This window comes from Natator depressus, chromosome 2, assembly GCF_965152275.1.
Source record: "Natator depressus isolate rNatDep1 chromosome 2, rNatDep2.hap1, whole genome shotgun sequence".
Lineage (NCBI taxonomy): Eukaryota > Metazoa > Chordata > Testudines > Cheloniidae > Natator > Natator depressus.
Window position 1 is genome coordinate 261373817 of NC_134235.1, and position 15522 is coordinate 261389338.

General features: G+C 44.3%; 1 protein-coding gene across 2 annotated transcripts; it reads left to right on the forward strand.

Annotated features, from left to right (window-relative positions):
• Positions 1 to 1756: 1756 nt before the first annotated feature.
• On the forward strand, positions 1757 to 12454 carry LOC141983419 (uncharacterized). Of its 2 annotated transcripts, none has more exons than XM_074946548.1 (7): positions 1757 to 1795; positions 2708 to 3106; positions 3409 to 3535; positions 4889 to 5002; positions 5879 to 5992; positions 7838 to 7951; positions 9844 to 12454. In XM_074946548.1, the coding sequence occupies exons 1-7, from the start codon at positions 1772 to 1774 to the stop codon at positions 10521 to 10523; spliced, it is 1572 nt and encodes a 523-aa protein (XP_074802649.1). In that variant the 5' UTR covers positions 1757 to 1771; the 3' UTR covers positions 10524 to 12454. The 2 variants fall into 2 exon arrangements, with proteins under 2 accessions (XP_074802649.1, XP_074802648.1); XM_074946547.1 differs by lacking the exon at positions 1757 to 1795 and adding an exon at positions 2272 to 2365.
• The last annotated feature ends 3068 nt before the right edge of the window (positions 12455 to 15522 follow it).

Genomic DNA, 15522 nt, shown 5'->3' on the forward strand with positions numbered 1-15522 from the left:
AGCTGTGCCTGTGGCCTGGTCTCGGGACTAGCCTCATGGTTTCTTGTTGAAAATCGGTGAAATCGCTTATTTGAGAAGATCAAGCTAGTGCCCGGTTAGGAGCTGACCTAGGGCGACCAGATGTCCTGATTTCATAGGGACAGGCCCGAGCATAGAATCATAGAATATCAGGGTTGGAAGGGACCTCAGGAGGTCATCTAGTCCAACCCCCTGCTCAAAGCAGGACCAATCCCCAACTAAATCATCCCAGCCAGGGCTTTGTCAAGCCTGACCTTAAAAACTTCTAGGGAAGGAGATTCCACCACCTCCCTAGGTAATGCATTCCAGTGTTTCACCACCCTCCTAGTGAAAAAGTTTTTCCTAATATCCAACCTAAATCTCCCCCACTGCAACTTGAGACCGTTACTCTTTGTTCTGTCATCTGCTACCACTGAGAACAGTCTAGAGCCATCCTCTTTGGAATCCCCTTTCAGGTAGTTGAAAGCAGCTATCAAAACCCCCTCATTCTTCTCTTCCGCAGACTAAACAATCCCAGTTCCCTCAGCCTCTCCTCATAACTCATGTGTTCCAGTCCCCTAATGATTTTTGTTGCCCTCCACTGGACTCTTTCCAATTTTTCCACATCCTTCTTGTAGTGTGGGGCCCAAAACTGGCCACAGTACTCCAGATAAGGCCTCACCAATGTCGAATAGAGGGGAACGATCACATTCCTCAATCTGCTGGCAATGCCCCTACTTATACATCCCAAAATGCCATTGGCCTTCTTGGCAACAAGGGCACACTGTTGACTCATATCCAACTTCTCGTCCACTGTCACCCCTAGGTCCTTTTCTGCAGAACTGCTGCCAAGCCATTCGGTCCCTAGTCTGTAGCGTTGCATTGGATTCTTCCATCCTAAGTGCAGGACTCTGCACTTGTCCTTGTTGAACCTCATCAGATTTCTTTTGGCCCAATCCTCTAATTTGTCTAGGTCCCTCTGTATCCTATCCCTACCCTCCAGCGTATCTACCTTTCCTCCCAGTTTAGTGTCATCTGCAAACTTGCTGAGGGTGCAATCCATACCATCCTCCAGATCATTTATGAAGATATTGAACAAAACCGGCCCCAGGACCGACCCTTGGGGCACTCCACTTGATACCGGCTACCAACTAGACATGGAGCCACTGATCACTACCCGTTGAGCCCGACAATCTAGCCAACTTTCTATCCACCTTATATATTCGGGGCTTGGTCTTATATAAGCACCTATTCCCCCCCCCCACACACACACTCCCTGTCCCCATTTTTCACACTTGCTGTCTGCTGACCCTAATCTGACACCCCCCTCCCGGGGACTCTCCTGCACGGACAGAGGGAGGGGCGGCCCCAGGATCCCATGCACCGAGCCCACCTTTCACGGGGGCGTTGTGCAGGCGGGCGGGGAACAGCCCAATGTGTGCGGGCACCGCTGCCCTCTAGCGGATGGCAGCAGAGTTACACACAGGGGGCGCGCTCGGAGGAGACGGGCAGGCAAGGCTTGGGGCGGAGCGTGGGCGGGGCCTCGGGGAGGGAGGCCTGGAGGGGGCGGAGCCAGGCGCCGCTCCCGGTTGGCAGCCCAGAGCGGCCCCTGGCAGCCAGGCCACGGCTCCCTCCCTGCGGGCCGCGCTCGCTCTGCTCCGCCCGGCAGCGGGGCCGGCCCGTGGCGAGGCGGCGCCGGGACTCTGCCCAGCCCGCAGCGGGAGCGGGGCTCGGCCGGGCCGGGCCCGCGGGAGCAGCCCCGCCCGGGGGGGCCATGGCCGAGCGGGCCGCTGCCCAGGTGAGGGCCCGGCGGGCGGGGGAGCCTCGGGCCCCGGGAGCGTCTCCCCGCCCGGCCCGGGCTGCCCGGGAGCGCGGTGCTGCCCGGCCGGGCTGGGGCTGAGCCCGAACGGGTCCGGTTGGTGTTTCCCAGGCTCTGGGGGCGTCTCCGGCCTGTGCGGGGCCCCTTGCGGCCGGTCCGGGGAGCGGGGACCGGGGCTTTGCTGCTCCCCCGGCGGCAGGCACCGCCCCCCCGCCCCGCTGCAGTCTCCCCGGCTCCCGCTGTGGAGCCCGTCATGGCCTCGCGGCGCGGCCCCCCGGTGCCCAGCGAGCCCAGTCCTCCCCCCGGTGAGTGTGCAGCGCTGCCCCGGCGAGCAGCCCTGGGCCCTCCCGCCTCCGTGCCCCGCGCGCCTCGCCCGGGCCCCCGCAGCGGTAGCTGGGTCTTTCTGCCTTGCCCCAGCGGACTGCAGGGGTCTGCTCAAAACCACAGCGGCGCGCTGCAGGCGCAAACATCCGCGGTTCCTGCTTCCTGCTCCTGTCAGCCGGCGCCGCTCGCTGGAGTCTGTTTCTTGTGGGTCAACAACGGACTTGTGTAGGTCTCATGCAGTCACACCTGTGAAAACCTGCTGAAGGCATTGGGGTTATAGGTGTGCCCAAGAGGGTATAATTGATGTATCATATACATAATTTAATATGGCCAAAATAGCCATAAGGGTAAAAGTTGCTTTGCTGAACCCTGACTACTGGGAAAGAAGGTAGCCTGGCTCTCATTTCCATATTATATTTATTTGAATCACAGTAAAACCCTCGTCCCCTCATTACAGTTGGAGCTGCATTGTGCTGGATGCTAGACAAACATCTGACATGGGGAAAGGAGACTGCCAGATGTATCAGTGTCACATTCCCCACTTTCAATTTCTGTCCTTGCTAACAGGCTTCAGAACGGGACCTAGAATCTCAGCACCTGACACTTTTGCATCCCCCCTCCGGCCTCAAACAAACCTCGCAGAGAGAGATGCAACTGCAGACTGCAGAGATTTCCCTGACTCTTGTGGCTGCTGTTCAAGACATGGAGAGGAGGGTTGATTCTCATGCTGCATGTTTGCTGAATCTGGAAGGGAGAACAGGGATGACTGAGAAGAAACTAGTCAGCTGTGAGAAGACAGTGGTGGAGTTTGGGAACCAGCTGGAGAGTAAGTGGGCTGTGCTGGGAACTCTGATCCAGGAGTATGGGCTGCTGCAGAGGAGGCTGGAGAACATGGAGAACCTGCTGAAGAACAGGAACTTCTGGATCCTGAGGCTCCCCCCAGGCACTAAGGGGGAAGTTCCCAAGGTAACAGTGTCACAGCTAATGATGAAGAGTAGATACAAAGCCTAACCATGAACTACTGAAGTGGTTTTTTTTTCCCAGAACTTGGTATATTGGCCCTTTAATTCACCATTAATAAAATAGCTTAGAACAAGGGAACTGATCTGGCTGCTTGTGTTGTGCTAGTTCACAATTAAATATGTTTAGTATTTTATTTCAAAGGAAACAAAAGTGAGGGAAGTCTTTTTAATGGAAGATAAAAGGAAGCAAGCCTCAGAATGTGATCACAACACAAGGCGCTGAATTTGTGACATTTGTGATTCCAGGTGCCAGTAACATTTGATGACATCTCAGTCTATTTCAATGAGCAACAGTGGGGGAATTTAGACGAATGGCAGAAGGAGCTTTACAAGAATGTGATGAAAAGCAACTATGAGATGTTGATGTCACTGGGTAAAGATCAGTTTTTGCTCTTTTATTAGAAAAGTTCTGATCTTTGAAATATTACATTCTCTTCCAGATTTATTCTGGTCCTTTGATTTCTGGTGATTGGCCATTCTAGTTATTGGAAACTTGGTGATATGGGCTCAACTCCTTTTGCTGTCTGCATGACAAGCGGCATTCCATTCCATTCAGCTTTTAACACTGTAGAGTTTAAAGCGCCAGCTCTCCGCAGTGTGGAATGTGCACATGCTGCATTTATCTCCATGTTTATGCATTCAAATGACGGTATATTTGGAAATCATAACTTTGTAAATGTACAAGTCGGGAACAATCCATCTCAACTTTAGATAACACTGTTGTTTAATAAGCATTGGGCTTTTCCTGGCTTGACTGTGGCCTCTTATGGGACCTGAACTCTGTGCAGATTTACAAGGTGCATGGATACTGAAGTGGTGGGAACAGTGTGAGACCCTACATAGGTAGCAAGTGGATTAATACTTGTGTATGCATAAATCCGCCTGTGTGTGGAGATCTCTGGCACCCTTCCAGAAAGCACACACACATCTCCCTCTGTAACAACTTAATGTGCGACTGACAACTGACACAATTGCTTTATAAATCTCTCGTATCCCCAAGTTGCTGGGACTGGGACCTTGCTACTTCGGCTGTAGAGACCCAGCCCCCTACCACTTGGAGCACATCTATATAGCAGTAATCCCTTAGCCTCTGTGTGAGGCCAGGCTAGAGGGCAGCATCAGACAGCGTACTGTGTCTGACTCATTACTTCATAGCACCTGGCATTTCCCCCTACAATGCCTTCAGTAACACTTTTGCTTCCGTTCTAATCTCTAGCAGTGGGATGAACTAAAATAACTCAAAATCTTTAATGAAAGTTAATAGAGCACTAGCTGCTACTCCTGAAGGATACATGGATTGGTAGGGTTGTGATATACTGCTGTGCTGGTGAGAGGCTTGTCTTTCATTCCTGTCCCTAGTTGCCTGGCATGGGTCAGGCTTACAGACGGTTAAATATCTTTGTTATATGGCACTGGGCCCAGTATTCTCGGACTCTTGTGGCTAATACATGCATTACAAGCCTCTGTTGGATGGGATGTAGGTGTGGCTGCTGCCATGGAGGAGATAAGAGGTAACTGGAGGGGAGGAAGCAGTAGCAGAAGTTGTTTTCTTCCCCTCCTTCCTAAATCATTCTGTGGTGGCTGCAGCCCTCAAAGGATATGCCCATCCAGTAGAATGCAGTTATATGCATGCATGCATACATACATACATACTGTGGGAGGACAGACTCATGCAAATCTAGCCTATTACTGTATACTGTCTCTTAATATCTTTTTCTATGAACAGACTATGCCATTTCCAAACCTGACATCCTATCCCGGATTGAACGGGGGGAGGAGCTGAGTGTCTGGGATCAAGGAGACGCAGAGGAGAGAGAAATTCCTACAGACCCCAGCACAGGTAACTGATATGTCAGAAGCACTCATACAGTAAAATGCTGGAAATCCAGCAAGACTTTTGAACTCTTCTTGTGGCGAGAGATTGATCTCTTCATAGTTGTGGCTGTGACCAGCTTTGCATGATCAGCCTGACTCGTGGCATGTGCCTCCTTCCCCAACTCTAATTATACCAGAAGGCTTGAAATCATAAACTCTTTACTATCCATGGTAGTTCTTGCAACTGTGCACGTACAGCCCTCAAGACCCTTGCAATTAAGCTATATCTGCTTTGCCAAATAGAAGGGGAGGTGATCAAAGATGTTCTAGCTGTGGACAGTGAGCACCAAAATACTATATTTGAGGACTAATGTCTTTGGCTCCCTTGGTGCCTGATTTAACATGTAACTTAGCTGTGATCTTATAATACTCTTCATAGACTTGTAGCTCTAGTTTACGTGGAGGGTAGACAGAGTGGCAAGCATATGAGGGCAGAGTTAAGGCTGTTTGAGGTACCTTAACTCTCTCTATTTCTGTATGTTCCAAAATCAATATGGTTTTTAAGTGTAGCTTTATCTTTGAATTTCTGGTGTTCATACTAGTTTGTAAAACTGAAATGCCGTATCAATGTTTATTTCCTTATTTGTGCCAATGTAACATTTTGTGTGTGCAAACCATTGGTCTGAATCATTAATGGAGTTGCCCGGGTGTAAAACTGAAGTAACACAATGGTGAGTCAGGCCCTGGGTCTCTTGTTATATGTTTTATCCGTGTTTTCCTACTCTCTTGACATAACACCATTGAGACCTTTTCTAACTCGAGCTAATCCCTCATGAACTCTTTTTCTAAAGAATATGGTGTATGTTGGAAAAACAATGTGAATTTTTGTTCCTGTGAACAGAATCTCCAGTTTGTACAGAAGAGGGTTTATTACTTACTAAACAAGAGGAAGAGTTGTATGTTGGGGATCAGCAGGATTTGGAGGGCAGAAAAGTCTCTAAAGAGCTCTACACAGGTGAGTTAAAGTTGCTCAAATGGGGAGTGAAATTGAAAGGTTAATAAACTTTGAGCTCTTATCTTTTTCTACATATTCCAAATCTACAACCAACACTTGTTCGTATCTCCATGGCAGATGTCAATCAGGCTTTCTGTCAGTCCTGACTGATTTTGGGCATTTTCTCTTTCTCATCTTCCATCCATTTTCTGAGAGTTCAGAATTGGTGACTGCTTCTTTCCTGTGCAGAAGGTAGTAGATGTAGGAAATAGTTTTCCTCCCTTAACCCTCCTTGCTTGGCGTCTTAAGCCCAGGTGGCCATGAATTTCTGATTTATGGTGGTTACTGTGATTTCACTCTTTCTAAATAAGGCTTTTGGAGCAGGGCCTTATGTGATTAGTCTTTTCAGGCAGATGGTGCCAGGGAGCATAGAACTGATACCTTAACCTGGGAAAGGAAAGCCAATTTTGTCCATGTATTTGGATATGTGCATATATATAAAATTTAAGACACAAAAACTATGTTAAAAGAACATTTAAGATTGCAAAGTCAAGCACTCAAAAGTTAAGAAATGCCAGAATTAAGCCTTCCTGTGCAAGCTAAACTTGGCCCCCCTGTGCAGATGCATTATAATACAATCTTTAATTAAATGATCATACTATTTTTTTCCACAGGAGCCCTGCCTCATTTACTGAACAGGATGGACTGTGCTGTGGGGATGAATCAGGGTTGTGGCTGATCAGAGGCTTATAATTTGGTCAAATGTGGGTGAATTTTCATGGGGGAGGCAATAAGCACATCCCTGACACCCGTAGGATCCTGTACCACAAGTCAAGTCCTTGCTCCAAATCAAGGAGGTGCAGGAAAACGAAAAGGTTGTAAGAATTGTTTTTATCTGGGTAAAATGGTTTCCCCCCCCCCCCCTTAATCTTGTTCTTAGAAATGGCTGAACTCTTTTAGCTGAAACTTTCTATTAAAATTCAGCCTGAAGTAGACACCTGGCGTGGAAAACATCAACCCTAGCAGTTAAATTTTGGCAAAATTTATAAGCAACTGAAAAGAGGGTCTTATAATAGGAAGTATTGGGTAACTTTAACAATAAGTGGCACTACCAGCTCCTCCTATAATATACAGTGCATGAGTAAATACATACATACTGTATAAATGCAATGATAGTGGGTCCGTCTAGCACATCAGTTTTGAGCTCCAGCACCCATCTTTCTTTTTCTGTTTCTTATAACTTTCTGAAACAGAGTCCTTTGTCTTAGCTGCTTTTGCCCAGAGCCTAACTGCTTTGTTTTTAGAAATTTTGAGGAAATATAATCTATTTTTGGGGGGGTAGTGGGAGAGATGGGAAGTGTATTTTAATAAAACACACTTCTAATGCTAATTGTTTTTACATTCAAGGCCCAAACTAAACTCCCATCTAAACTAAAGAGCTAAACTCTGATTTGGAGTTCAGGGAAGCTGTGGGGAGTATCAAGCCAAACTAATACAGATCAAGAAATATATAAGCTCCACTGGCAACTTCTCTCTTTTTTGAAAAAAGAAATTTCTTAAGAAAATTTCATAAATGGGGCGTGTGGAATTAAGGCTGAAAAGCTCAATCTTAACATTCACTCCTTTTGGTTATGCCTTTAATATGATCCTCATATCTGCTAAATAATACATAATGATACAATACAAACTGGAATTTTATACCCCCTTATGTTGAGTAAGTTGTATAAGACCTTGGGTATGCGTGTGTTTGTTTTAAGGTCTAACTGAGATTTACAAAGCAAGCCAGGTTTGGGGAGGGGGAAAAACAGATTTTGCAGCCACTTTTACATTCACGATACTTGTATCTCCATCTTTCTCCTTGACTAGACCATGCGGTTTCCAAGTCTGACACTTTATCCCAGACTGAGGAAGGCAAAGAGTTATGCGTCAGGATACTGCTAGAGTCAGAGAATACAGAGATGCCTGTAGACCCACGCACTGGTGAGTAATAGATCAGAACGACTCAAAGGGTGTTGGCTAAAGCTGGACACCCAGCAATACCTTTGGTAGCTCTTATAGCCATGTCTTTCCTGATGCTTTATCAGCACTTTTCTTATCTGCATGACAAATGTGACTTGCCAAGAACCTCAACCAGATGTAATCTGGGGTTCCTAACTATTCCAAAATCCTTCATTTTCCTAACTTCTACAGTGAATGCTTTGTAATATAACTCTTTCCCATGAACAGGATTTCAAATTTGTGCTACTGACATTTTATCACTGATTAAACAAGAGGGAGAGCCGAGTGTCTGTGAGCAGCATGATTCAGAGGAAAACAAAATCCATACAGATCCCAGCACTGGTCAGTAAGGGAATAATACTCCCACTGGAAAAGCTAAATTAAATTAATGTAAATGCAGAAAATTCAGGACTTTTAGTTGTGTCCACACAAATCCAATAATTCAGTGCCATCCTCTTGATAGAGGATGAAGCATCCTCCTAATGTGGGTCATGGATTAGCTATAGTTACTACAAAATAGACCCAAGTTTGGTTAAAAACTCAGAGGAAATGGTTGTGTCAAATAGGAAAGAGGTATCAAGTAGAATCCCATATGGTTTAGACCTAACACTATTCAGCTTTCAACCTGCCAGGACCCAAATATAGGAAAAAATATTTTGAAAAAGACCCAAAATGAAGGACACCCAAGAATTATTCACACAGGAAATTGCTAATAGTGTGGCGTTAATTCCCTTAGTGTAAATGACTTTCTGTAAGCTGAGCTTCGTGTGTGCCTTTATTACTGATGTAAATAATTGTCAACAATAGAAGTGAGGGGACACCAAATTTGTGTGGAACATAAGTAACTGAGACTAAAACGAGTGGTATCCCAATATGGTAGTGTGAAACAGATGCCATTCAGTCTTCTCATTAACAACCTAGCAGGTGTAGTGGAGCCTTAATGTATTTAATGCATGGATGAGACAAAGGTGGGATGGATTAGATACACCGAGGAGGAGACTATTAAAATATAGTGATCATGATCTACTGGACGCCTCTACTGAAATCCATTGAAAAACTAATCTTTAAAGTTAAATGTCAGATGATCAATGTGGGGAGGAATAATTCCTTAGAGAATGTGGGAATGTGCCCGCAGGGTGGCAGTACACTAGTGCAGTAGCAAGAATGTCACATACTCTGTTGGGCTCCATTAACAGGAGTATCAAGTGTACAATAAGGCCCTAGCCCTGCAATGAACTCTCAGCATGGATACACTATAGACAAGAGCCCAGAGCTCTGGGTGTGCGCAGGGGGTTGCCCTATACAAAGTTTGTTGTGGGATCAGAGCTCTCAGTGAGGTTAATGTTCTGCTATGCTCAGCACTGGTTAGGCCTCAATTGGATAAGTTTTCAGGTTAATGGTGTTCCTTATTCAGGCCTGTAAATTCGTGATTTTCAGAGGTGCTGAGCATCCACAGATCCTTGCCTGACTTTATTTGGAGGTGTGGGTTCTCAATGTCTCTGAAAATCAGGTCCCAAAACTTTTGTGTATTTACTGATCCAGTGCTAAGACTAAACTCTTCCAAGCAGGGCACAGGTCTTGCCGTAGGTTTGTAAAGTGCTGACCAAATCTCTGACTCTGCAATAAGTGATTTTTAATAGAGCTGGTTGCAGAGATGAAATGTTTTCTATTTTTCATCAACATTTTAATTTCAGTGAAAACTTTCCAAGCTGTTCTACTCAGTAATAAAGCCTATATTTTTATTTAACTTGATTATCTGTGCTTCAGAAACAATATAGCCACACACATTTTTCTGGTTAAGGCCTTTGGTTTGTTGCAATCAGAAGAGGTTTCCTCAGTCGTTTTACCTTCTTGTGATTGTATGTTTATTTCAGCGAAAGATGGAAGCACAAACAAGGATAAGCTCCCTGGAAATCCTCTTGAAAGCATCGTGTACGAGTCTAGTTTATATGGAAAACTTGGAGAAGAGTGTTTACCAAATCCCAAACAGAGAGTGACATGGAAGTGTCTGTACAATTCAAAAATGCAGCAAGCAACTGCTACTGGGAACAGTCTGGGGGTTTCATCTCACTGTGACAAAAATTTATTAATCCATCAGGAAGAACCCTACCCAGAAGAGAGACTGTATACAAGTACTGAATGTGAGAGAAACTATACTCAAAAGGTGTATCTTCAGAATCACCAACAAGCCCACACAGGAGAGAGATTGTTTGCATGTGCTGAGTGTGGGAAAAACTTCCAGCTGAAGATAAATTTGACAAAACACCAAAGGAGCCATGGAAAAGAGAAACCCTATGAATGCAGCCAATGTGAGAAGAGCTTCATTTGCCACTCATGGCTCATTAGACACCAAATGATTCACAGTGGAGAGAGGCCATATAAATGTACTGAATGTGACAAAAGCTACAGCAGAAAGGATTATCTTCTAAATCACCAACGCCGGCATTTAGGGGAGAAACTATTCCAGTGTAATGTGTGTGGGAAAAGCTTTGTACTGAAAAGAAGTTTAGTTAAGCATCAAAAAAGTCACATGAAAGAGACCCAATCCACTTAGCCAGTTGAGTTGTCTTAGACACCAGGTGATTCACATGGAGAAGCTAGAACAATCACTTGTTGAGGGAAAAACTGAGTAGGAAATCTATGATCTTCAAAAAATAGTCCTGTCACAAGTAACTTCATCTGAAGGCTTCACAGGGACCTGGATACACAACAGAGAGACCAGCCTGATGTAAAAAGAGAGGATGCATTAGTATCTATTCACAATCTACTATGTGAGACAGAGCTAACTGAAAATAGGTCAGAAAATGCATGTCCGTGTGACACACAACAGGAAAAAGGGATAGTTGGCTCTTTACTGAGAGGAGGGACTCCTACCATTTGAAATTTAGAACCCGTTTCTGAACCCCTTCAGAGAAGCAGCAGATACTTAGGAATGGAGTTTGGGAGGTCAAATGCACCCCTAGCTCCCATTTAAGTCAAAGGTAGCTCTCGGTATTCAGTACCTCTGTAAATCAAACTTTTAACCCATTGAAGCCAGGCAAATGGAGCTCTCTGAAGATTACCTGGCTGACTCTCCTTATGAGTTGGAAACTGACTAGAGAAAGCTTACAGTATAGATTTCTTTTTGGACAGCCTGAGTTTTCCACCTTCCAAATGTAATGTTCCATATTACAGACAGTTGTATATATGATTTGATGTATGCATTACTGAAGATTTTTATATGATGATTGTCCTGGTTTTGAGAACACTTTTTTCTTAATTTTCACTACATTTGGATTTTGTAGGAAATGTTATGGGGAATCAAGTGGATAAGCGTTTGGCTCACTGCAGCAGCTCTAGGTCATTGGTGTCGCTACTTTTCATTGGAAGGACAAAAATGTACCTGAGACAGGAGCCAGCCCTCTTCAGTAACACCAGGTTCTTGATATAATAAAGGAAAACTTCTCTAATCTTGCTTTTGATGGCATTATGGCCCTCTGGGGGGAAAAAACCTTTAGGGGCAGCAGGGCTGGGTAGTTAAGTTGAGCAAAATGCCATGAAAGCCACTGTTGTCAGTAAATAATACAAGTCAGCTCCTCAGCTGGTATAACTTGTCATAGCTCCTCTGCTATCAGTGAAGATGTTAAAAGTTACAGCAGCTAAGGATCTGGCTCTGTATTTATAAACTCTTACTGAAGTTCGTGTGGGACTGTCTTTAGTTTTTTGTTTTTGTTTTTTTGTTTTAAATAAAATTGTCAAGAAAAATCCTCTTGCTCAAACTTGCCAGGATTGTTTCTAGCACCCCCTGATGCCTCTTCTGGGGGACTGAGCTATCTTATAGAAAAGATGAGGGGAGGGAAAAACAAACCAACAGGGCAAAACTTAATTCTGGCAGCAACCATCTTGTAAGCTCCATCCAGATGGCACCCCTTCACAATTTGTTTTGGTAAAATCCACTGAGTTACTGTTGGGGAAAATGCAAACAAACAAAAAAAATTTAAAAAAGCAGATTCTTCACAATCACGTCTTCAGCCTATCTAGACCACCCCAAATCTCATGTTACAGTCTCACAGGGTGGAATTCAGTTTGTGAAGTCAGTGGAGGTTGTGAGGGGCATTCTGCCCTTCATGGGATGTAAATCGAGAATTTTCTGCTGCTTGAGGTGCAGCGTTATGTCAAATAAGTATGGCTTAGGGTAAGAGTTTGGCCCAACAACTGCGCTTAACAAAACAAAGGTAGTCTCAGCTGGAGAATTCGGAAGACAGCCATGGAACAAAATGACTTTGTGTGCTAAGCCCAAAATAGAGGCGTGAGGTATTCTTTATAGCGTATTCTTTGTGAAGGAAATGGATTCTGCTTAGTTACAGAAGATGGAAAATTGGTATAGGCACGTGTATTCAGCAAAAGAATCAAGATTTCATGGTCTTGGTAAAATCTTTATGGGTAATTTTGTTACTTTTCTGTTAATATGGACCTTTCACTCAGTCTGAGTAGAATCTATTTTTCTCTTTCTCACCCCCATTAATTAGCTGATGAGTGTTGTGATTGTTTACTAGAGGTGTAATTCTACCATTCTTATCCTTGTGACACCTTAGAGACTAACAAATTTATTTGGGCATAAGCTTTCATGGATCTGATGAAGTGGATTTTAGCCCATGAAAGCTTATGCCCAAATAAATTTGTTAGTCTCTAAGGTGCCACAAGGACTCCTCGTTTTTGCTGATACAAACAAACACAGTTACCACTCTGAAACCTGATTCTTATCTTTGTGAATGGATTATCTTGTGTGATATATTGCCATGGATAACATTTTGTTCCTAAATTAATACTGATGGGGGTAGTTAGTTGTCACAGAACATGTAGTATTTCCTACCCTCAATTAAAGGAATAGGTAGTGTAACCGATTACTGGAGCTGTCCAGATACATTTGGGCCTACCTCCAGCCCTAGCTTGCATGAGGAGTTCTGTAGACCTTAGTAGGGCTACTCCTACAAGTAAGAGCTGCAGAATGGGGCTTTCAATGTGTGTTCTCAAATAGTGTTTTATGAAATACAAATACTGGTAAATACAGTACATCAATCTTACGAACAAGCAGCTATACCAATCATTTTTCACAATTGGGGGTGGGGGAATCACACAATGGAAGTGATGTTGAAGAACAAATCAACATCCCTTCAAATTCTGATGCCTCCAATGGAAATTACCTTGCAGTGGTTTGAAGGACAGGAAGAAAACAATGCAGTACACCATACTGCAACGGCTAATTTTGAGATACTTAATTTTATGAATGATTCAGTCCACAGTTAATTTAAAGATAAAGGTTCTACGGTATAGTTTAAATATAATGCAGTGGTTTCATTGCCTTTTAGAAAGGGAGATTTAACATTTAAAGGAGCAGTGTACAAAAGGTCTATGTGCCACTTAAGCCTATCAGTCTCCTAAACAGTGCATAGTAGTCCTTGTAGCAGATCTTTACACATGAGTTAACTTCAACCTTAATGAAAAAGCCTTGGTGGGAAGGTTATCTGCATGAATGATGTGTGTCTCTCTCTGGTGGCCATTGGTATACTGGATCCTACTCATAACAATGTTTTATACTCATGTTCTATTTTGGATACTATGATGTAATTATTACAAAAAAAAGTTTAAGAACAGTAGAAGCTGTTCATTTACTAAATAAATAGAACTCAAATAATAATCCATTAGTAGGAGGGTTGTGTTTATCAAAATAAACTGACCCCTCTTTTTAAAAAAACCAACAAAACACAAAAATATACATGTTTCAGAGTAGCAGCTGTTAGTCTGTATCCGCAAAAAGAAAAGGAGGACTTGTGTCACCTTAGAGACTAACAAATTTATCTGAGCATAAGCTTTCATGAGCTACAGCTCACTTCATTGGACGCATTCAGTGGAAAATACAGTGGGGAGATTTATATACACAGATTTATATATATGTTACCATACACACTGTAAGGAGAGTGATCGGGTAAGGTGAGCTATTACCAGCAGGAGAGCGGGGGGGGGGGGGGGGGAATAAACATCGGGAAATAGTTTTACTTTGTGGAATGACCCATCCACTCCCAGTCTTTATTCAAGCCTAAATTAATTGTATCCAGTTTGCAAATTAATTCCAATTCAGCAGTCTCTCGCTGGAGTCTGTTTTTGAAGTTTTTTTTATTGAAGAATTGCCACTTTTAGATCTGTAATTGAGTGACCAAAGAGATTGAAGTGTTCTCCGACTGGTTTTTGAATGTTATAATTCTTGACGTCTGATTTGTGGCCATTTATTCTTTTATGTAGAGACTGTCCAGTTTGGCCAATGTACATGGCAGAGGGGCATTGCTGGCACATGATGGCATATATCACATTGGTAGATGTGCATGTGAACGAGCCTCTGATAGTGTGGCTGATGTGTGGCCCTATGATGGTGTCCCCTGAATAGATATGTGGATACAGTTGGCAACAGGCTTTGTTGCAAGGATAGGTTCCTGGGTTAGTGGTTCTGTTGTATTTGGTTCAGGTTGGGGGTCTGTCTGTAAGCAAGGACTGGCCTGTCTCCCAAGATCTGTGAGAGTGATGGGTCGTCCTTCAGGATAGGTTGTAGATCCTTGATGATGCGTTGGAGAGGTTTTAGTTGGGGGCTGAAGGTGATGACTAGTGGCGTTCTGTTATTTTCTTTGTTATGCCTGTCCTGTAGTAGGTGACTTCTGGGAACTCTTCTGGCTCTCTCAATCTGTTTCTTCACTTCAGCAGGTGGGTATTGTAGTTGTCAGAATGCTTGATAGAGATCTTGTAGGTGTTTGTCTCTGTTTGAGGGCTTGGAGCAAATGCGGTTATATCGTAGAGCTTGGCTGTAGACAATGGATCGTGTGGTGTGGTCTGGATGAAAGCTGGAGGCATGTAGGTAAGCCTAGCGGTCAGTAGGTTTCCGGTATAGGGTGGTGTTTATGTGACCATCGCTTATTAGCACCGTAGTGTCCAGGAAGTGGATCTCTTGTGTGGACTGGTCCAGGCTGAGGTTGATGGTAGGATGGAAATTGTTGAAATCATGGTGGAATTCCTCAAGGGCTTCTTTGCCATGGGTCCAGATGATGAAGATGTCATCAATGTAGCGCAAGTAGAGTAGGGGCATTAGGGGACGAGAGCTGAGGAAGCGTTGTTCTAAGTCAGCCATAAAAATGTTGGCATACTGTGGGGCCATGCAGATACCAATGGCAGTGCTGCTGATTTGAAGGTAAACATTGTCCCCAAATGTGAAATAGTTGTGGGTGAGGACAAAGTCACAAAGTTCAGCCACCAGGTTTGCCGTGACATTATCAGGGATACTGTTCCTGACGGCTTGTAGTCCATCTTTGTGTGGGATGTTGGTGTAGAGGGCTTCTACATCCATAGTGGCCAGGATGCTGTTTTCAGGAAGATCACCGATGGATTGTAGTTTCCTCAGGAAGTCAGTGGTGTCACGAAGATAGCTGGGGGTGCTGGTAGCATAGGGCCTGAGGAGGGAGTCCACATAGCCAGAGAATCCTGCTGTCAGGTTGCCAATGCCTGAGATAATGGGGCGTCCAGGATTTCCA